Source organism: Falco biarmicus, chromosome 3 (assembly GCF_023638135.1).
Source record: "Falco biarmicus isolate bFalBia1 chromosome 3, bFalBia1.pri, whole genome shotgun sequence".
In the NCBI taxonomy this organism is placed as follows: domain Eukaryota; kingdom Metazoa; phylum Chordata; class Aves; order Falconiformes; family Falconidae; genus Falco; species Falco biarmicus.
In genome coordinates this window covers 120,077,998-120,100,220 of record NC_079290.1, presented here as the reverse complement: position 1 = coordinate 120,100,220, position 22,223 = coordinate 120,077,998, and the positions used below count along the sequence as shown (strand labels likewise).

Below are 22,223 nucleotides of genomic sequence, written 5' to 3'. Positions count from 1 at the left end.
CTCATCACAGGACCTCACCACACTCACAAATCACACCAGCTGGACCGCGCTAAAATACACAGTATCCCAGGTGAAAACCAGGCAGGTTTTCACCTGTCATGCGTAGGACTGGGGAACAGCAGAGCTGGGAGCACCAGGCGGGAGCCTGCAGCAGCTGCTTCGTGCACCAGGCAGCTCAGCACCGCCTGGGCACGTCTTTAAGGACACGGGGCAGCCACAGCAGCTCCCAGACCTCTCCAGCAAAGTTCTGGAATCGTGGCACTTTCCGAAAAGCGCATCCTGACTTTCCCTCTTGTCTCCACCCCTGGGAGCCCAGGACTACTCTGATGCCCAGTGGAAACGGGTTACAAACGGGACAGGAGGTTTTTCCGTCAGTGGGGTGGAGGGGAGGCAAAACCCCACCGATAGCTGGGGCCGCTTCCACGCCAGGGCCCTGCACTCGGCTCTCGGCGGCAGCCCCGGTAAGGCGGAGAAGAGCGGAGACACGGTGCGGGAAGCCCCCCCGCACCCAGCACGGTGCCCCCGGGCGCGCAGGGACCGCGGCGGCCCCGCCGCCCGCACCGCGCGGCAACTCCCACGGGGCGCTGCTGCCCCCCGGCGGCGGCGGGCGGGAGCCGCAGCGGGGCGGGAGCGGGGGGGCGGGGGGGCGCTCGCCGCGGCGGGCACGGTGCAGGCGGCCCCTTCCCTCCCGCAGCCGCGTGTCACGGCGGCGGCACCGCCATTGTGCGCCCCCAGCGACCAGGGCGGGGGGCCGGGACCACCGCGCTCCCCGCTGCAGCAGAGCACGCTGCAGGCACGCCAGCGTTATGGGCTCGCCACCGGAGCTCCCGCTGTCCTGCAAAACTCCTTCTCTGCCCCGTGAGCCCCTCGTGTTCCATCTCCCCGCTCCCGTTGGAGCAGAGCCGGTCCTGGTCCACCAGGCTCTGCTCCCGTCTGTGCTCCCGCACCAGCACATGGTGTGTTGGGGACCTCCCGCCCCACACCAAGCTGCTCAGCTGGCACTGCAAGTGCCTTCAGGCGCTCTGTGTCCTGCAGCTGGGGAAGCTGGACATGCTGGCAGCATGGCCCGGCCACGGTGGCAGCACAGGACCAAATTTGTGCACCTACTGTCAGAGAACAACTGTAACTTAGCCTAACTCAGAACGGAGGTGACACAGGTATCCTTTCTAAGCTCTGCCACACACTTCCTGTGCAGTCAGACAAATCTCTTCATCTCCCCTCCATTCCACTTTCCTGTCTGCTCAACGATGCTGAGTCCATGTTTCAGAAAAGCGCTGTGATCATTGTCCCTATGCTCAGGTAACACAGGTGCACAGTGCATGATAACCCACGCTGCGGTACCCAGGAGCATCCTTCCCCAAAAACCTCTTCTGTGGCCACACACTAGAAGTGGGCTGTACCACGGAGCTCTACAGACTCCCAAAATCCTGCATCACCCAGCAATACTGATACCTACTGACCACATCCTCAGGGCAGCTACACAGAAACTGTCTGACTGCAGCAAGTCTGAGGTCTGCCAAATTCACCATGCTCCCTGCATGAGCAGCCACAACCAGCCGCTACAGCCAGAAGCAGAAGAATTTTCCATAAGACACATCTTTAGAGAGCCTGCGCTTTGATGTGTGCTGCATAGTGACCCTTTGAAAACAGCTGAAAGCCTCTCTGGATTATCTTTTGCTCTCATTGTCATCCCATCCTTTTGCAAAGGGTCCCCCGGCGACCCCCTACAGCAGTGAGTTCCATAGGCATAGGCAAATTACATGAATTGTTTTGAATTTCCATCAAATACCAACTTGCTCTAGGTACAAAACAAAATACAAATGCTGTTGAAAAACTTGTGGCTGACCACGTTATTCCAGCCCATTGTCCCACCTGCTTCCCAGCCGGACTGGTGGTATGCAGACACAGCTGTAGTGCTCCAGGACTACTCGTTCCCCTGGGCCTTCAATATCCCCCACCTCCCTGTCTGCAGCGAGTGCTGTTGCCCAGTTTGTGAAAGGTTTTCCTGTACCAGGAACTTTACTGACTTTAATAGTGACTTGTGATTTGTAAGAAAAGGTTTTGCCTTGTGCTGGCTCAGCTGTATTACATCATTGTCATACAGATGCTCTTAGTTTTCTGGCTATGAATATCCAGGTCTTGTCCCTGGTTAACCATTGCCAGAAACCATCTATAGCCTTATTTTAAAACCATTTAGGACATTTACTACCCTGCCAGCACACAGGTTGTTTCTGATTATATTGCCTGGCCACCGGAAAATAAAATAGCAAACGAATGACCAATGCACAAGGAGTTTCTCCTGGGGAGCGGGGAGCACCCTCTCAGACGCCCAGCTGCTTGGAGCCTTTGCCTTCCTGATCAACACTGCCCTAGCCTCTCCCAAAATAAATCAGAGCCAACAATCTTCATTTCTGCCTGGCGTGCAGACCGGTTATTGCTGTAACCACAGGGGGAACACAGCAGTCTTGTTGAGCCACACCATGGATTGGTGGAGGGGAAGCAAAGCCTGGCTGAGAGCAGGGCACACTGGACAGCTCTGCTGATGACTCCAGTCCCCTGTTTTGTGGGCAGATCAGTTCCTTCCCAAGCTCAGTGTTTACAGACTTCCCAAGGTTTTTGAGGCACTATAGAAAATGAAGGCAGTCTGTCAGCTCTCTGCCGTGTCTTGACATAGACAGTCCTCTATGCCAACATGCACCAGATGGCCAGACATGTTATCACCAGTGTGCTGTCCTCTGCATCACACCAGGGATGGGCATTAAAGCATGGGATCCTGGAAAGGGACTCTCCTGCAGAGCTCCAGTGCTCCAGTGCTGCTCCTTTCCTCCAGCACGGTCAGGAAGATCCTCCAACTCAGAGCAGTACAGATAGAGCATGTCATTTGAAAATACAGCAGAAACATAAGTCATGCTTAGGTAACATACCCAAGCAGAAATAAGTGCATGATCCCTAAAGAGGCTTCCAGAGTTCCTCAACTCTACTTTTTTTTACAGCTCAGATTCCTGGCTCTCCAAACATCAGACATCGGGCCCCCATGACCTGCTTACTGCCAGCCAGAGAGCACTTCCACCTGGCAATGAGCTGATTCCCACTGCTGACTGGGAGCAGTAAGTAGTAATTATGTGAAAAGTGCCTCCAGAGCAGAACTGATCCTGACAGGCAACTCTGTCATCACCTCCTTGCCTGCCAAACATTGCTGTGTTCACTAGGAATGCCACTTTGCACCTATGCACATCTGTGGTCTTAGAACCAAAAGCAGCAGGCAAAGCCGCAGCTTCCTGGGTTCACCTTGACTGTGATGACCTATGGTGCTGCTCTCCTGTCTTCCTTTCGACTGACAGGTCTGAGTGCACCCAACCAAGTGGACACAGTGTTTTGCAGATCCTATTTCCCTCTCCTGGGATCGCTCCAAATTAGATTTATCTTTGTGAAGTTCTATTGAAAGATCTTTGAAGACTCTGTCAAGAACAGGCATTACAGGTACTGTGCTGGTTGTTTTCTTCCAAGATTGGATTTAGCCTATGAAGAAAGATTCTAAATTCATGCTAGCAGCACGCAGGCTGGTGACTTTTGTTATGGTAATGCAGTGTGGATAGCTGTGTGTGAATCCAGTCTATCCTTCCTTGCATATGTATGTTCTCTCTGCCACCCACTGTTGCTCCTTACAGCAGTTTCTGGAGGGAGGATTGTTCCTTCAGTCCCAGGAGAAATATACCACTGCAAAAAGGCTAATCTTCCTTGGAGGGCTGGACATTTTTTATATAAATCTAGAAACTAGGATGAATTCACACTGCTGAGTCTGCAGGCAGCAAGGCAGTGCAGGTGCAGTCCCGAAAGGGCAGCAGTGAGCACTGGCGAAGGACACGTCTGTCACCCTGCACTGTGTATGCCAAGCTTCTTTAGACCTGTGAGATTACCTCTGTGGTTTGTGTCATTCCTCTTCTTTCTGCTGCTCATTTGGTCTACAGGCTTCATTTCTCTATGGATGGTCCTATTTCATTGAAGAAATGTGTAAAAGAAGATAATGGGCAAATCTTCTGCATTTAAAGAATTGGTTCTTCAACCACTGAATAAATCCCTAACATAAAATTCCTGTGAAGTTTTTTCTTATAACCAGGCTTTACTTTTTCCACAGGGGTGGACAGAGTCAGATCTGGGTGATCCAGGTACACAACACGGATTGATTTTGCAATCAAACACTTATGCCTGATGGCGACGCATGTATAGAGTGGGAGATAGCTGGCATCGTGAAGCTTGAGCTGTGCTCCCTTCCCCCCCCCATGGGGTTAGTTAATGTGCACAGTGAAATCTCATGACCCAGAGATTCCCTTCTGTTGGAATTAACATTTTTATTGGTTTTCCCAAATAAAACCCAGCTCCCAGGGTAGAAAAGCACCTACAGAAGACCCTGGTGCATTTCAGCCAGACAATACCGTGTGTAAACTATCAGGCCAGAAATTTACACAATAAAGCACGTCGATCTTCAAGCTACTAGCTGTTTGTCTGTCACCTCGTCAGAGCTGACACTGACAAAACAGAACAAAAGAGAAAGAAAAAGATCTCATTCTTTCAGATGAGAGTGTCATTATTCTTCAGAGGAAGGGAGGGAGTGTGGGATTTTATCACAGCAAACGCACCACACTAAAATGGGCACTTTCAGAAGAACAGCTTATCCAGGAGAGCATACTGTACATCTCAGCCGGCAGCTAAACAATTCCAGCATCATTACAGGCCTTCAGGAACCACGAATCTGACACAGCCAAGACGGGGATCTGGATTTTCACGGTAACTTTCTGTCAAGAGACAAAGAAAACTCTTTTAGAGTGCTGCTTTTTTTCTTCAAAGTGTGTTTTCATCTGCTGACAATGGTTTGATCGTTTAGGGTATGTAAAAGGGACCACTTGCAGTACAAATTACTTGCTACCTCAGCCCAACACCATCATATGTTTGCTTTATTTCAATTTATTTTATGAAGCCTTTATTAAGAATACAATTTTGGAGCGATGAGGATCTCCTAGAATACTTCTGAAGCTGAAAAGCAAGTTCCAGTTTGTTAATACTCTTATTAAACAAAGTGAAAAGTGGTGCCTCACTAAAATTTGTAGTACTGTTTACTGGAATTTACTACATTCTTTTTCAAATCTGTTTCTGTCACAAATGCGGTCAATCTGGGAACTGTGTGTGCTACCCTCCATGCCTTGTCCAATGCCTCCCTTCTTTGTCACAAGCCTTGTTTGTGCTCATCAAAGATTTGTTGAACATGAACAAGTGCATCAATAGTTCAGGACCTGCAGGTATTTGCCTACATGCCATTTCAAGCAAATTAACTTGAGCAAACTGCTCACGTGCTTGAAGCTGAGTATCAATTGCGCACCCAGGTTTCCTCCATAGCCCCGATCTATATTTACCCGATTTTGACCTGTTGTGTACACTTCTGTAATTAGAAATTTGTTACTGTATCAGCCATTTCTTGAAGAAATATTTACACTCTTAATCATATATACACTGACTGCTTCTTAACAGTGCATGACCTCAGATTTTTTGTTCAAAGATTGGATGTACTTTCCTTAAAATACTACAGCTTCTGCAGAAGGTAGCAGAAATGGATGTGAAAATTTTCCTTATTCTTGATTTGAAAGCCAGCATTGCATTATTACCGGCTGAACAAAAAGAGGTTGAGTAATTGTAAAAGTATTATGAATTTTTAAATAATTTTAAAATGTAAATTGATTTTAAACATTGAAGAAGGTCGTCTCTTTTTATATTTTGAGATTGTTTTCCTCCTAGTTTATATTCTGATATTGCTAAAGTGATTATTTCGTAATCTCTGTGAATACACATTGAAATATTCACGCTTTTTGTATTAAAGATCTCATTGTTATTGTGCTTATTGTACAGAAATGGACACACCAACAGCTTCGCTGACTAATAAATACTGAAAGGCAAAGGCAAATACTGAACTGGGTGAAATCAAAGCTGGATTGCTTCAGCGAGGTGACATGGCTGTCCCCCCCATCAGCACCGGCCACCTGAAGCCAGCGAGAACACCTACGCTTCAGCCACCGATCCATGTCACCTTTGGCTGGAGCCTTACGTATGGACTTGCCTGTGTCATCAATGTTCACAGTAACTTAATTTATTGGAAGGCCTTGTTAGCAGAGAAGGAATTTTCCTCTTTAGAGGCTGCATTTTCAGCTGACAGGGCTATTTACGCCAGCAGAGAGAATACCACTTCAGTTACCTTTAGGACTGCTGCAAATGTTTTTATTTACTACAGTAAGCTTTTTGAATTCAGGTATGATTCCCTCCAGTGGTGGCATTAAAAAAGCATCTAGAATTTAGTTTGTTATATAGTTGAAGCTGAAATTTAAAAAAGAAGGGGAAAAAAAAGAAACTAATTTTACAGCCTTGATTAAAATTAGCTATCTAACCAAACAAATTATAGAACCAATTGTTTAGATCGCTCTGCTGCCTTGAAAAAAGGCATTTCCCCAGGAGCCAGAATCCGTGTCGTGTTTTGAGACAGAATGTAAAGCAGTATTAGATGGAAAGAATCTCACGCTTGTGTTTGACAGCGCGGCAATAACGGAAAGCCAGGGGGACGTTCGCGGCGCACTGTTACGTCCGCTCCTTAAGCGCTTGCTGGCTGCTCTCCCGCCGCCCCGCTGGCCCATCACAGACTCCGGGCCCCTCGGAAGGCCGGGGGCGCGCGTTGCCCCCAGGGCAGGCGGCAGCAGCCTCAGCCGGCGGGCGCCCCCGCGAGCGGCCGCAGCCCGGGCCTGCACCGCGCCCCGCTCCCCCGGCCTCTGCCGCAGGCTGCGGGCACCTCAGCGCCGGGTCCCCCGCTCAGCGCCCGCCCCCCCTCGAGCCGGGCGCCCCTGCCAGCGCCGCGTCCCGCCCCCCCAGCGCCGCGTCCCGCCCCCCAGCGCCGCGTCCCGCCCCCCCAGCGCCGCGTCCCGCCCCCCAGCGCCGCGTCCCGCCCCCCAGCGCCGCGTCCCGCCCCCCAGCGCCGCGTCCCGCCCCCCCAGCGCCGCGTCCCGCCCCCCAGCGCCGCGTCCCGCCCCCCAGCGCCGCGTCCCGCCCCCCAGCGCCGCGTCCCGCCCCCCCAGCGCCGCGTCCCGCCCCCCCAGCGCCGCGTCCCGCCCCCCAGCGCCGCGTCCCGCCCCCCAGCGCCGCGTCCCGCCCCCCAGCGCCGCGTCCCGCCCCCCAGCGCCGCGTCCCGCCCCCCCAGCGCCGCGTCCCGCCCCCCCAGCGCCGTGTCCCCGTTCCCGCCGCCGGGCCCTGAGGCCGGCATCGCGCGGGGCGGGGCGCCGCTGCCGTGTTGGCCGCGCAGTCCCGGCCGTGCCCGCGCGCATGCGCCAGGGCCGCGCCTCGCCCCCTGCGGTCGCTCCCTCAGCAGCGCTTGCGCGGCCGGCGGCGTCTGTCAGCCAGCGGGGCCATGTCGTACGGGCCACTGGACCCCGGGCGCCCCGGGGCGCCGGCGCCGCCGCGGGACTTCGGCGGCATCATCCAGACATGCAGCGCCAACGTGCAGCGCATCGCGCAGTACAGTGAGTGCGGCCGGCCCGGGGGAGGGGGCGGCGCGGCGCGGCCCGGCAGCGCCCTGTGAGGGGCTGCGGCGGGGGGGTCCGCGGGGCCTGCGCCGGGGCCGTGCCGGGCGGGCTGAGGGCTGGCCCGGGCGGGGGGGTCCGGCTGCCCCGCGGGCCCACGGCGACCGGCCGCCGGGCCTCCTCCGTGCGCTGCGGCTCGCAGCCCACCTGCCGGCCGGGGCGCGGTAGGCGCGGCGGCCGCCGGGCTGCGGTATTCCGGCTGCCCGCTGGGGAGGCGGGGGCCGGGGGAGGTGGGGGGCCGGGGGAGGTGGGGGGCCGGGGGAGCCGCTGCCGCGGAGGTTCCGCAGGGCTGGTGTTCAGTCGCCCCCGCTCCCTGCACCGGGGGGCGCCCTGCAGTTCGGCGGCTGCCGCCAGGCCGGTGCTTGTGCAGTTCTTGGTCGTATGGTTGACGGTAGAGAAGTTACCGGTATCGTAAGCTAATCGTTGAAATCCTAGTATTGATCGCTGAAACGCGGCTTACTGAGTCATTTCCAAAAGAGCCTTTGATACAGCCCCTTCCGAGGGATACTGCCCTTGCTAAAGAACCCATCGATTGTCCGAGTGGCCGTGCAGGTTTTTTTAGGGGCGAGGTCAGTTGAAGATGGTTCCTCTGAAAGTTGGTGACCTCCAGTTCCATCATACGAAACTACTAACGTTGCTGGAACTGCTTTGCTTTTGCTCAGTCACGTTCATTTCCTCTTGGTATAGGCTAGTTGAATTGCTTCTAAGTTCACCAAATAACACAGGTCATCTGGGAGTTTTCTTTTTTTTTTTTTTTTTTACTATTTTTTTTCTTTACACCCCACCTCCCTTCCACAGGACTTCTGTGAGCCTCCCCTTGTAAGTAGCTCAGCTTCTCTTTCTCATAGGACAAGATTCCACTGTCTCGTGACCAACAGCCCTCCTATCTCAGTGCAATGCTTACCTCAAATGAAACAAATAGCCTTACAGTTTTGTCAAGGTGGGTGGGAACACACAGAACATCTGACTTAATGTTACGGTAATTAACTTTACCCATTTTATAAAAGCTTTCCATTCAGGCCTAGGAGGAGAAGAGATGTGGAAGCCTTAAGCCTGTCCTCATTTCTATTTTTTAGAATTTTAATTCCCTAGCTGGAAAACAGCAAGCAAGCAGTGGACACCGCTGACTATTGTTCGCTCCTTTTGGGAAACTCTGTAGAGTTAGCATTTCACACAAAATGTACAGAGAACTGGTGACTTGAGCTGGTAAAACTTGCTTGCAAGACTGTTAGGTTACCTAAGCATCTAGAGAGGATTCTTAAATGTTTTAAGTAATTTTAAGTGAAAAACAGTATATGGAAGGCTTTACAGCCTAAAATTGAGAGGGATTGGAGACTGAAAGCTCTTGACCAAGGGCCTCTTTATGTTGCTATGTGTACCCACTATCCAAACAATAAAGATAAAGAGCTCCAGCTCCTTCCCTTTGGCCTCCCAGACACTTTGCTCTCATTTTGTGTAGGCTCTGTGTGTTACTGTTGGCTGAGATAAACTAAGCATAGTGAACTGCTGAGCCTGGCTCAGACCAGGACAAAAAGCAGGATCCCTGGCATGGAAATGGGACTCGCCCAAGAATCTCCCCCAATGGAGGGGGAAAAAAAATACATCACAGAGTATCTAGACATAATAGCACAAATGCCATTTGTGAAGTCCTTGATACCCCCACCCAGAGTATGGTCTGTGTGCCATTTGTCAGCTTAACTTGACTATGAACTTTTCTGACCTTCCTGTGGCAGACAGCTGTGAAATATATGCAGTCTTGCTTGCTAGAAGCCATGTTCAGCTCAGTGTATAAGGAGTTAATAACTCCTCACTGTATGAGTTAATAGAAGTCTAGAATACTCAGAATATTCTCACTGGATGCAAAAGCTAGAATACTTGCCTAATTACTGATTAAATCATATTGCAGCTTTAGCTGATCTGCCATTGTTATAAGCCATTGGACATAACTTTAGAAGAAGTGGCTGTTGTAGGAATATGACGTTTCCTCAGCAACATATTTAACCAGCTGAAGTGGCTTGTTCCAGACTGAAAGCAGAAATTAGACCACTAGGATGTCGCTGACTTGGAAGTAGCTCTTGTTAAATGCATGGCATATTTCAACTCAATTCAGCTGCCTATAGAACTATATTAAGTTGATTTTCCTTGGTCTTGCCTCTCTCAGTGCTTGACGGTATGGCATACGATTTCATGATCGATAGAGGGCTAGAATAGCTCTTCTCCCTACAACATGATTTCAAATTGATGCAAACTAACTGTGAAGTGCACCATTGCTATCTGCTGTTCTTGAAAGATTTTTTGTGGCTGTATCACAAAAGGTTTAGGTTATCGTGAGTGGTAGAACTCTGATTTTTTTTTTTTTTTTTTTAACTGATGGCAACCCTTGGCTTTTTCTTAATTATTTTTTTTAACAGAGCACTTACCATTTAAGTAACTTTAGGATATATGAAAGTGTCAACACAGTGTAGTGAAGTTGTTCTACAGCAGCAATAGCATAAGATAGAGAAATAGTGAGACTGGTAGAAACAAACAGCTATGTTAGTTGGTCTAAAAAGATTGGGGAAGAGGGGCATGCAACCTTTAGCCCCACGTACTTGTCTTCGGGGTATGTATGCCTTATCACTTTCTTAACTGAAAGTTAGTCTGTTAGGCTGGATCCTGTCTAAATGAGGATGCTTAAAATGCACTTTGAATTTGAAGCAAAAAATGTAAGTGTTGCTTTACCAGCTTAAGTCAAACATTGAGAGAAATCCTTTGGGGAAAGCTACAAGATTACGTCCAAGAAGGAATAAAATACACTAGACTTTGTCATACTAACTCATCTTGTGATCTCTTTATCTTCAGCTGCTCAAATAAAGAACTTGATGAGCCAGCTGGGAACCAAGCAGGATTCCAGCAAGCTTCAGGAGAACTTGTAAGTATTAAATGAGCTAACATTTATACAGGTACTCCTTCACTTCTGTCTGTATTCTTGGAGGAACTGGGTTACTTGGTTTGGGGAGATGCTTTATTAGATAAATGTAATACGATCCTACAAACCAAAAATGGCTAGATGTGTCAAGTCGTTTACTGGATGCATTAAGGTGTTTCTGCAGGACTTTGGAGAAGCCATCAAAAGGGCTCAATAGGAATGGTTATAAATGGTATAATTTATTTAAAAAGGGTAGTTGTACGTCAGCCATGCGTTAGCTGTACTCTGAGGACTAGCCATAGTAGCTGCACTTGTGGTTTAGGAGAAATGAATGCCATACTAGGTACTCTGTCATCACATAAGGGCAATAAGGGAAAACAGCAAGGAAAAGACCCATGATTAATGAAAAAGTAGCATGTATGATGGATTTAGGTGCTAGAAAGATTAGCAATCTTATCTGGCAGACAAAATGCCACATATTATTTCAGAAGAATAACGTCCCAGTGGGGACAATGTAGAAGACATTTAAACAGGCATAGTCCAAACTGAATCCTAGAGAGACTGAACTGCCTGCATGTCTGTGCGTCTTTTACAAACTTGTAAAGCATAAACAGCAGGTTATGAGAAGAGCAATTTCTGGAGTCGTAAAAGAAAACCTGAAAGTAAGTTCTCACATTATCTCTTCATGTGACTGTACCTTGAACCTCTGAATACGCAACTTCCCCATTTTTTTATGGGATAAGTTAATAACTTGTGATAGCTACATACGCTACACTTGAAGGATGAGATCCGAGCCTATTTGGGAGAGAAAGGTATTTGTTTGCCTGAGCTGTTCAGTTGACTTGATCTGTATGTAACTGGTAGATTGAGCTCATCACTGGTGACCAAACATGTCTTTCTGTTTAATTTCATTGTAGAAATGGCCCTCGTTTTTCAGGTGAGAGTGGTTGCACTCCCGCTGCCATACAAATTTGATACAAAAATGCATTGGTGGTTTAGTCAGCTCACATATTGCAGGTCAACTTACACAGTAATGCAGTCTGAATACTTCAATTTTTTTATCTGTTGGGCTGAAGAGGTGACTTGCACTTAGTCATTATCCATTGAATGCCAAAAAAATTGGTTCTTGGTTTAGTATTTTGTGTCTTCCTGGTTTACAGCATTAGTTTTTTGTGCATATGGCTGCCAAAAAAATTTGCAGTTTGTTCTCTGTGAAGCACTAGCATTCTTTCAAATAAACTGCATCTTTGATGTACAAGATGATGTCTTTACATTAAGTTCAATGTAACTGATGTCTTTCTGTTTTGTGGCACTAATTAAGGTGCTGGCGCACTAAATCCTTTGCAACAATAGCTTTGAATTGCAACATTGCTGGAAAGCATGAAGGCTCAAGGGAAAGCCTTGCATTTCCCACAGTAGAAGCTGGATAATTTGTCTCTCTGACCATTAATTTTCACATAAATGTAAGAATTTAATATCTCTGAGTCTCTGTACTTTTATCAAATGTACATTTAACCAATGCAGACAGTGGTTGCCAAGGCAACATTTAGTTACCTATTGGTACCACAAGGAATTCACCCTGAAAGAGTGATTATGTTCATTAAATAAAGTTGTCTTTCCCTTGAATTTGTCTCTCTTATGCCATTGGAGAAAAACATATTTTTAAAACTACTGAATCATACTAGTGAGCAGGGAGCACAGAACTTTGAATCTTTTTTAAAAACATAGTCCAGAGTCAAGTTGCTGGTAAAAGCTAAAAGTCCGTCTCTGTTCCATTAGGGTGAAAGGAAAAAAACAACCACCATAAAGATGTGTTATCTCAGAACCCCGACTTGGTTATTATTTTGGAAACTGAAATGCTTGGAGACAGCTTTTTCAGTAGAAGCTTGTGTAACTGCTTTTGAACCTTTATTTCAGACAACAGCTACAGCATTCTGCAAACCGCCTTGCCAAAGAGACCAATGAATATCTAAAGGAGTTGGGATCTCTGCCGCTTCCTCTGTCTGCTTCTGAACAGGTATGCACGCAGGATTTGTTTGGAAGTATTTTTAAGTCGCTCGTTTCATGAAACTAGACTACAGCCTCACAAGGCTTGAGTTGGCTCAGGCGAAGAGGGCAGCCTTCTGCAATGAAGGATGTTGTTGAGGGAGGGAAACACATTCAGCTGGCTACATGTATGACACTGGGGAAACAATGTTTCCCAGTGGCAATAGGTATAACTCCCATGACAGTAAGAAGCCCTAAGTGTTTGGGGAGAGCTGCGTATGCAATGCTGGTTTTCTGAGTAAATTTCTGAAAAACAATATTGTTTACAAAGTGCTTGGTGATGCGAGGCAGCATTCTAGGATAAGAACTTGTACCAAACTGCATGTCAGTATGAAATCCGATCATGCCATAAAAGCTTTCCCTTACATGTGATTTATTAGAAGGGGGAAAACGCTTGCATTTGAATAAAGCAAAATGTAGTGAGGCAATGATTATGACTTTACCTCTTGTCAAATATTCTTTTAGAGCTCCCCCTCCCTATGGGAAGGGACAGTCCTCTGCTGTTGGCGTTTTCTTACTCTACTTTAAATCACTACCACATTATTGATATATCTGCGTTTGTGAGACTGTTGCGGGCTGATCGGTGGATATGGGTCAGCAGATGTCTTAGTCTAATTCTTTATTTAAAGGTTTGTATGCCAGTTGTAAGCATGGCCATGCTTTGCTTGTTTGTTCAGCAAATATTTTTCAGTTGATCTCCCTCTGGTGAACAAAATCCTGTCACATGCATGTCACCAAATGCAGCAGAGACTTTTGAAGCCTAGTGAAGCCTGTTGGAGCAGTCCAGTCAAAATCTGCAGGAGCTGGCATCAGCATACTGAGGACCTCCTTGGGCAGAAGGGTTGTTGTTTTCAGACAGCTCAGATGGAAGCTACAGTGTATTATGAGGCCGCTGTAGTGGCTTATTATAGAAAAAATTAATTGAAAACATTTATTTCCTCAAAATGGCTGTTGAATTGATACAGACTCATTGAAGGATTATAATACTGGAAAGCCTGCAATTTGAGACAGCTGTTGGAAATCTCTCTAATGAAAAACATAAGAACTGACAAGAGTATTGAGTGTACTTGGGATAAGCTTTTTCACAGCTTCTTGTTTCCCGTAACTGGGGTTTCACAACACTCGAAGGAGCCATTCCGTGGAGGCCAAATAAGTTGATACTGTAAAATGAGGATGAAAAGGAGTATTAACAACTAATGTATTTGGAGAAAAGATAAACTGAAATGGCTATCAGGACTATTAGAGGATATTCTCTAATCAAATAACAGCAGGCTTGCAGCGTGGGGACTGTCTGGGAGAGACAGCTTTTGAAACTGGAGTAATGGGTGTTGTCATTAGTTCTGCAAGTGCGGAGCTTCCTGTATTTGTAAGAAAGTTAAGGAGGTTGTCTTATCAGGACAACAGAAAGTTAAGTACTACCAGATTGGCTAAGTAGAGGAATGGAGGGTAAAGGCATTGTAGGTATCCAAAAGGTACATAATTAAATGTGGTAGATTACTTTTATTCAAATCACATTCCAGTAATGGTGTAGAAGACTACTCTACTTCAGACTTGAAACTAGGTTGAAATTGGAGAACCTTATTGCCTATTGCAGAACAGTTTTGTGCAGTGTACAGCATTTGGTATAACGAGTTAAAATACGGTGGGTTTTTTGTTCTCTCCAGTGCCCCAGAATGTTGGAACCAAAAGATCACTTGAAAGCCAGCATTCATTGTCATCATTATTATTATGATGATGGGTTTTCTGACAGTCTGTTACATTGTCATGAATGGAAATACCTGAACACTTGTTTTTGTTTCTTTAGCGCCAACAGAGGTTCCAGAAAGAACGTTTAATGAATGACTTCACTGCAGCCTTAAATAACTTCCAGGCAATACAGAGGCGAGTGTCAGAGAAGGAAAAAGAGACTGTAGCAAGGGCAAGAGCTGGCTCCCGTATCTCTGTAAGTATTTATAGGAATTTTGTATTGATATAGTGAACTACAAGTCTTTTTGAGAGATCTTGTACTTGCCTACCAACTTCATAACTGCTGACACACTACTGAGTGTAGATGAGGGCTCAGTGCATTAGTTTTGTCATTCCAGATGTTGCAAGTAGGCACTCATTTCAGCGTGCTCCTTGTTGATGTTAGTGGAGGAGGGAAGGGATTCTGGTAGCTTCAACTGTTGTGGAGGATGAGATGGGAAGTCAAGGTATAATTAATAGCAAAGATTGCATGTTGCTCTTTGCTTGACATCAGCCATAGAATATAAAATTTAAAAAGTCATGTGGAAGCTTATTACACCTTACATTACATCTTAAATTTCACAGTTTCTTTATTTTCTTATCGCTTCTGTCCTGCTAATATCTGCAATGTATGTTCGAACCTTCTTATTATATTTTGACAAACCCTTGTGGCTACTAAGAATTCATAATAAAAAGGCCAGTGGAACCATTTTTCTCCCCTTGTCTTGGGGCTTTCCGTTAAGTATGCATTCTTAATTTCTACAAGGGAGCACATTTATCTGTTGGATTATGCTCTGAATTTTTTTGCTGCATGTTAAGAAAGGAAGTGACAAACAATGACATTTGATCTGAGTAAATGGACTAGTTGCTTCTGATCACTCTGATTTGCAGAGAAAAAGATTAATATAAAAATTAAATCTAAAGAATAATCTAAATCTAAGCTTAATTAACCAAAGTTAAATCTGAAAGTTGAAGTGACAGTGGCATTCATGAAGAACTCTTCTGGACAGTACATGCCTGTGTCTTCAACATATTGCTGTTGATTTTGCAAATGGTCCTGGTAGTCTGCAAGACTAGTAACTCATTTATCTCTTCCAGGCTGATGAGCGGTTCAGAGAAGAGCAGCTTGTTTCATTTGATAGGTAACAGCTTCTTGTACTCTTAATGTTGTACTTTTAACTCAGTATAACTAAACTTTTTGTTTGAGTATGTTATTGTAACTTGGGGCAGGCTATGCCAGCTGAATGTAAAGCAAAAAGATTTGAAATGCAGTTATTATAGTACTGGTAATGTACAATATAAAAAAATTGACTGCATATGACAGTATTTTATCCTCTTTAAATGTAGATTGTGTGATTACTGCCCTGAGGGGAATAGGAAAGTCCCTAGCATGTGGCAGTTGGAGTTCCTGGTTTTCTGGACTGTGAGCACAAGATTACCAGACAGTATTTCCCTCACTGTGGCTCTTTCCACAAAGAGCTGTATATTTCGTGAGTTTGAGTGTTCTCTAGCAGCCCGTTTGGAGCTATTACAAAGTAGTGGATGAGGCTGCCTTAAATTCAGAAGTCCTGGATGTTATGCACTGGCAAACTAATCCTAGAACATGCACAACGAGGCAGCATTACTGTTACCTGTCAGATAGTTTTATTGACTCTGCAGTAAGTATGCCTGCATAGTAGATAGGTTTGTGAAGTGTTATATCAACTTTACAGTGTGGTAAAGAGAACTCGGGACTCTTCAGAAGCATTTGTAATTTCTGTATCAGTTTCTACTGTTTGTAAGTTTGGGATGAAATCTATTGGCCCTATCTGTATAAATCCTTTTAACTTTCTAAATCAAGCGACTTAGCTTGCACGTCTCACCTGTACATCTTCCCTCTGCAAAGCAGGCTTCATCTGATCAGCTGCTTGGTGTGCATTCCCTTCATTAGCCCTGTGCTTTCACATACTGAGTCAGGAGTGAGTGAAAACCCCAGGCTGTTCAGTTATACAGAGGCTGTGGTGAGTTTGAAGGCCTTGCACACTAAAGCGAGGGGAACCAGACAGGTACCTGCTTATGCAGAGGCTCCTAGCTCAGTGAGCGGTAGTGGCACACAGCAGCTACTCCCCAGTTGAAGTTCTTCAGTGCTACATGTCAGAAACTTCTGTCTTAAATATCTAAAAACTCCACTGTCATCTCAGAGCTGAATTGCTGGAATGGTCAGCTGTCTCTGACCTAGTCATGTAGCTTATCTTAATTTCTTTTGGCACTTGGAGACTTTAAAACTTACTATTTAGCATTGTATAACTGATACTGGAATGTTACAGTGCTTTCCAGCACACTTCTTTGTTGAGAAGAGGAAGATACTGCCCTTGAAGAACTTTCTATGCTGAGCGTATAGATTGCCTTGTGTTATAGGTACTGCCTTCACTACAATTGGTGTAACTTGTGCAGCAATTACAAAGAACCAGCTCATCAGGAGAGAGGTAGACTGGGATGCAGTTACTTGTTTTTTTAACATCTCTATTGATGTGTGATTTAATTTGAAGTTATTACTAGACTAATGAATTAAAACACTAAACCACTTTATTCTTATCTCCAAATGCCGGGTAGCAGGCGAGAATCTTTGAACCCAGATGCTTGTCAGGTGTTCTCTTGTTCTAATAATGTTGTGCTCGCTGGCTCCTGTCTATCAAAACTCTCACCCTGATTTCTGTCTTTTTGGGGAATGGTGAGAGGGAAGGAAGGTACAGGTATTTAAAATTTAAAAAAAAAAAAAAAAGGAAAGCAGAATTGAAATAAGGAAGTTTCTTCTGTAATGGTGTAGATAACTTCACATCCTAGAGCAGAGTACTGTATGTATATAAGTGTTTTCCAGTTTCTTCCCTTTTCCTGATCTATCCTTTTTTTCAGTTGTTCCAACCTGTAACTGTTGTCACAAATCAGTCCTGTATCTGTATACAGCTGCAGGGCCAGGAACCCGGGGGTTGTCCTCTAGGAAGCTTTTCAGCTTTAACTCACTGGCACTTTGCTAGAAATGGAGCGTGGAAGTACCTATACTCAGGAAGAATTGTACTTTCTTTCCATCTCTTTCCAGTGGTGAAGATTGGAATCAAATGCAATCTCAGGAAGAAGATGTGGCAATAACTGAACAGGACCTTGAACTCATTAAAGAAAGAGAAACAGCAATCAGGCAATTAGAGGTGACCAGTAGATCCTGCACAGTTAACAGTATTGGGAGATAAACCACAGAAGTCATGCAGTGCTAACTAATGGGATGGGCTGAGGAGAGCTGCAGGTGGAGGAACAGAGTTCCTTGTAGAGAGGATTGATGCCAAGATCAATCTCCCTGCTCCTGTTCAAGGAGACTAGGTATATTTTCCTTCAGTGTTGACTGGTGGTCCTTCAGAGATGGTAGGAGCAACCCATGTGACAATGATCTCAATTCCACACTGTGCTAATTGCTAGTGTGATGAAACCATATTCAGTAGCAGAAATGTAGCTCCTGTGCTAATCCCAGATTCCACAGACTGTAGCATCAAGTCACCTCAGTCCGTGAATGATGGTATTCTGACACTTTGAACAATGGTCAGAAGAGGTACTAACAATGAGGATTAGAAAAATTCTAACCGATGTTTGTTATAACTTGTCAAATTGTTGTCTTCAGGCAGACATTTTGGATGTCAATCAGATATTTAAGGATTTAGCCATGATGATTCATGACCAAGGAGATATGATTGGTAAGTGTGTTTGGATAATGGGAAGTTTCTTCTTAGTTCGATTACACATTTTGCCTCCATAGATTGAATTTTCCAGTATTTTGTAGAAAAAGTATTGTATTTCAAGTTGGGGTGTTTTTACACGCTGAAGCTCTGAAATATTTTACAATGGGTTCTCTTATTTTTCCATAGATAGTATAGAGGCAAATGTGGAAAGTGCAGAAGTCCATGTGGAAAGAGCCAGTGAGCAGTTACAGAGAGCTGCCTATTATCAGGTAAATTTTGTATGCTTGCATTATTGTCAGTGTACAGTGGAGCAATAATGGAACCAGCATAACAAGACATACTGAGGACTGCAGCACACCAAACAAGTTATTAAAAACAGCTTGTGCAAGTTGGCACTTGCTCAAAATTGTGCTGCCAGGAATAGATAAAGCACTTGTACAAAAACACAGCATTGAAATTGGCTTGTTACTTCAGAGGATATATAGTCACTGTGTTCCTTCATGTAGGTGTGCTCAGCAACTGTAAGTGTTCAGCTGTCTTTGCTGTTCTCAGGAGTTAGCAGGACAGCTAAACAAGAACAAATTCTCACACTGTATCCATTTTGTAAATGTATCAGCCAAGACACTGATGTTGATGTGCAAAAATCCTTGTCCGGACTTGGGACTTCTGGTGACCAGCATGTGCAGCACCCTTCTTTCAAACTGCTAAGTTTCTGTCCTGTAGTCTGTCCTCCCTGTCCCATCAAATCTCTTGCAGTGGTTCTCGCTGCTGCTTTCTGTAGGTTCCTTTCATTATTGTCCCTGTAGGTCCAGGTTCTGTGAAGAAATTAAGGGTTCTGCTTCTGTCAGTCCCACACAGAGTTTCACTGCTGGGACTTCAGGCTTCCACACAAGATAAAAATTGCACTCTTTCAAGCTCTTGGGGGGGAAGGTACTAGAAGGCAATAAAACCCCAGTGCTGTTTACCACAAGGGAGGGAAAGTAGCTTTTACAATCTGGCAGCATTTAGTAGTATTCTCTCTCTCTATGGCTTCCTTTACAAAGTTTTGAGGTATGTTATAAATCTAAGTTTGGGAGCTATTGGACATGTGTTGGATGTGTTTTTCTGGATTGAGAAGGAAGTAATTATATATAACTATGCTCAAATACTGACAATACCAAGTTAAAAATGGTGTGTATGGACAGACTGTAGTTTCCTATGATGAATAAAGTGATCAAATGCAATACTATTTCCACACCAACCACAAGTGGGCAAGGGGAGATTGTATCGAAGAACTGCTTAGCAGTTTTGTTAGTCTTACCTGGAAAATCTAAATAGCCAGAGATGTTTGGCTTACCTTTGAAGCCATGGTGTTGTCTGTTAGGATGAAAAGTATGCAGCAGGTGTTGTCAAGTTCTCTTTTTGTAGCCAACTTGAAGTAAATATTCCTTAGTGAATGCACTTGAAGTGCATTTTCATTAAGAGAAGCAAAACTTGTCGTGTTTTGACCTGACTGCATCTCAGACCACTGTGCTCTGAGATCTAACATTTATCTGTAGGATCATGCAGTTTAAGGAACACGTAAAAGTGTTCAGACTACACTTGTTACTTCTCTTGAATAAGCATGGGTATCAAGTGCTCTAGTTCGCCCAAGTTAGTAACATTAACCGGTAGACTTGCTTTTTCCTCTTGTCATCTGCTCCTGGTGTCAGTGGATTATTTTTTTTCTTTTAATTCTTTTATTAGAAGAAATCCCGTAAGAAGATCTGTATCCTGATTCTTGGTCTTGCTGTGGCTTCCATAATCATAGGACTCATTATCTGGGGGTCAATAAAATGAAATCTTCACGTGGAACCCAGTCCTACTGCTGAGATATTTTTTTTTTCCCCCTCTAAGCAAACAGGCTGACTAGTCTTGGAAATGAATTGACCACCCTGAGAGAGCACAAGCTGGAACTACTTCTAGTAATAGATATTAGCAACTAATGTGCAGATAACTAGTATTTGGAATTAGTGAACCATGGAGACAGTATTTATCAGTTTATATACAAATTATATTGTTTTATATAACTAAAATCTTGTGGTTTTGCTTTCTGTAATGTATTATTCCCTGTCCCAACTGTATGCTGAAGTGCGATCAGTAATTGGAGATGTCATGTTTTTGATAAGTGGCAAAACTTGTAGCATGTTATTTGTATAGGTAATTTTGTTGGACTGCAATAAGAATGACATTCAAAGATGGCACAACACCCAGTTCACATTACCTTAATTCAGCAGTTTCTAAAGTCTCCAGTATCTGCCCAATGGTTTTATTAGTCTCCAAGTGGCTGTGGTTCTAGATTCTCTTGAAGAGAAAGATGTTACAGATTTGAAAGGCAAGGAGAAGTAGGCATGGATGATGGTTGGAACCACTGCGTGCTGGTCAGTTTAGCCTTGAGACTTGTAACTGTGTTGTTTAGTTTTTTTGAGTGTAGTTGGGGTTGTTTTATTCCAAAGTGCATCATTTGAGGACAGGATGTTCTTTGACTTAGAATCTAACAATGCAACTTCCTTAGCGAAACTAGCTGGTGGTTTATTATTGGACAAATCCCTTCCAATGCTGACTCTGAAGCACTAGAAATACAGAGTTTAGCTGCTTGCTCCTGATTGTGTTTAGAAGCTTCCTGGGAGAAAATCACGCCAAGATGAGGAAGTGGGCACCTAAGTTTACAGGCTAGCCAGATAGATGAATATTAGCTGAAATTTTGCTTCTGAAGAAGTACCTTGAAGCTCCCTTGTAGTGTATAGTAAATATTATGTGTGGCTTGTTAACATCTGGTGTTTTCCATTTTTGATGAGACAAAGTACAGAAACTGGCTGAGTGAAGTGCTAGGTTTTTCAGACCGAGGAGGATGTGTGTACAAATGAAAAAGATCCCTGGTTCCAACTGTCTAGCTAGTAGAGCTGGACAGAACATAGCAGCCACTCCCCATTTCAATGTAGCTCTGAACTGACACGCACTGAGGGAACAGTAATCTGTCCAAAGCCCAGTGGAGTATGGTAAATGCAGCATTCTGACCCGTTTTGTATTTAATCCTTATTCCATGTCTCCTGTATAATAAAGTAAATGTGAAGGCTGGGAAGGGAGCGTGTTCTCCCAATTGCACAGTGGTTTGCACTATTGCGTCATCATTCCATCTAATAACCATCAATAAATACTTTTAAAACCCTATGTCAGAGCTTCTTTTGCATTTTAGACATCGGCACGGGTACATTTGCAGTTCCCTCTGTAAGCAAGGTAGAAGACTTTACATCAGCAATAGCAGTGTTTCTTCCAGTTCTGTGGTCCCCAGTTCTTAAGAATTAAACTAGCTGAAAACGCTGGATTACTTTCATGTGGAAATACGCAAAACTCCTGTGCAGAGCCCTGTACGACAGCTGATCACAGAAAATCACAGCAAAATCTGACTTGAAAGCAAGGGAACTGCGTGTTCTCCTCCTTATTTGAAATATTTCTCCTAAATGGTCGAGCCTGCTTCTCTGTGCGCTGCCTGCTGCGGGGGGGTGGTGTCACACCTCCGTGTGAAAGTGGAAGCGCTTACCTCCTCAACGTGCTAGCGGGGAGCCTGGGCGCAGTGTTTGTAGGAGCTCTAGCCTGTCTGTCCTCTGGACACTGGAATGGAGACCCCGTCCAGCTGGTGGGACTGGGGACTGCTGTAACCACTTGACTCCTTTCTCCTCTGTCTTTACATCATGGAACAGGGCAGTGGAGCTGCTGCAGGAGCGGGTTTTAACAGCAGCCATCGCTGATGGACCCGAGCGTGAAAAATCGCCGCCAGACACTCGCTGGTGCCGGCTGTCGCTGCCGGGCAGCCCCGGCTCAACGGGACGATCCCGGAGAAACGCGGCTTTCCGCTCGGGGTGAGCTCAGCTGCCCGTCCCCGTAGCGGTGCGTGGCCGGGCTGGCTGCTGTGCAGAAGCCGGCTGGAGCGCCCGCCCAGCGGGTTCTGGCGCCCCGTTACCGGACGGACGGTGCGTCCGGTTATTGCCCCGCTGTGGCGCTCCCGCAGCAGCGTGGGGATCGCGGGAGCAGCCGGCGCCGCGCGTCCCGGCTCCGGCCCCTGCCCCGGCTCCGGCCCCTGCCCCGGCTCCGGCCCCGGCCCCGGCTCCGGCCCCGGCCCCGGCTCCGGCCCCGGCCCCGGCTCCGGCCCCGGCCCCGGCTCCGGCCCCGGCCCCGGCTCCGGCCCCGGCCCCGGCTCCGGCCCCGGCCCCG

General features: G+C 46.1%; 1 protein-coding gene and 2 long non-coding RNA genes across 3 annotated transcripts; 1 reads left to right on the top strand and 2 right to left on the bottom strand.

Moving 5' to 3' along the window:
* Positions 1 to 4,329: 4,329 nt before the first annotated feature.
* LOC130146233 (uncharacterized) lies at positions 4,330 to 6,824 on the bottom strand. The gene is made up of 2 exons (XR_008820831.1): positions 6,561 to 6,824; positions 4,330 to 4,793 (listed from the first exon to the last, which is right to left on the bottom strand). It is a non-coding gene; the product is annotated as an uncharacterized LOC130146233 (long non-coding RNA).
* A 570-nt stretch (positions 6,825 to 7,394) lies between these two features.
* On the top strand, positions 7,395 to 21,182 carry STX12 (syntaxin 12). The gene is made up of 9 exons (XM_056330214.1): positions 7,395 to 7,550; positions 10,452 to 10,521; positions 12,436 to 12,535; positions 14,369 to 14,506; positions 15,388 to 15,431; positions 17,366 to 17,471; positions 17,936 to 18,008; positions 18,180 to 18,262; positions 19,719 to 21,182. The coding sequence occupies exons 1-9, from the start codon at positions 7,439 to 7,441 to the stop codon at positions 19,809 to 19,811; spliced, it is 819 nt and encodes a 272-aa protein (XP_056186189.1). The 5' UTR covers positions 7,395 to 7,438; the 3' UTR covers positions 19,812 to 21,182.
* On the bottom strand, positions 12,985 to 22,011 carry LOC130145445 (uncharacterized). Its single transcript, XR_008820560.1, has 2 exons — positions 21,553 to 22,011; positions 12,985 to 13,724 (listed from the first exon to the last, which is right to left on the bottom strand). It is a non-coding gene; the product is annotated as an uncharacterized LOC130145445 (long non-coding RNA).
* Between the last annotated feature and the right edge of the window lie 212 nt (positions 22,012 to 22,223).

What these genes read in the sequence shown, in the direction of transcription:
- STX12 (XM_056330214.1), top strand. Translation starts at nt 7,439, where the DNA reads ATGTCGTACGGGCCACTGGACCCCGGGCGCCCCGGGGCGCCGGCGCCG. An exon ending in CTCTGTCTGCTTCTGAACAG is followed by an intron (nt 12,536 to 14,368) that starts GTATGCACGCAG and finishes TTGTTTCTTTAG; the next exon opens with CGCCAACAGAGGTTCCAGAA. An exon ending in TGACCAAGGAGATATGATTG is followed by an intron (nt 18,009 to 18,179) that starts GTAAGTGTGTTT and finishes ATTTTTCCATAG; the next exon opens with ATAGTATAGAGGCAAATGTG.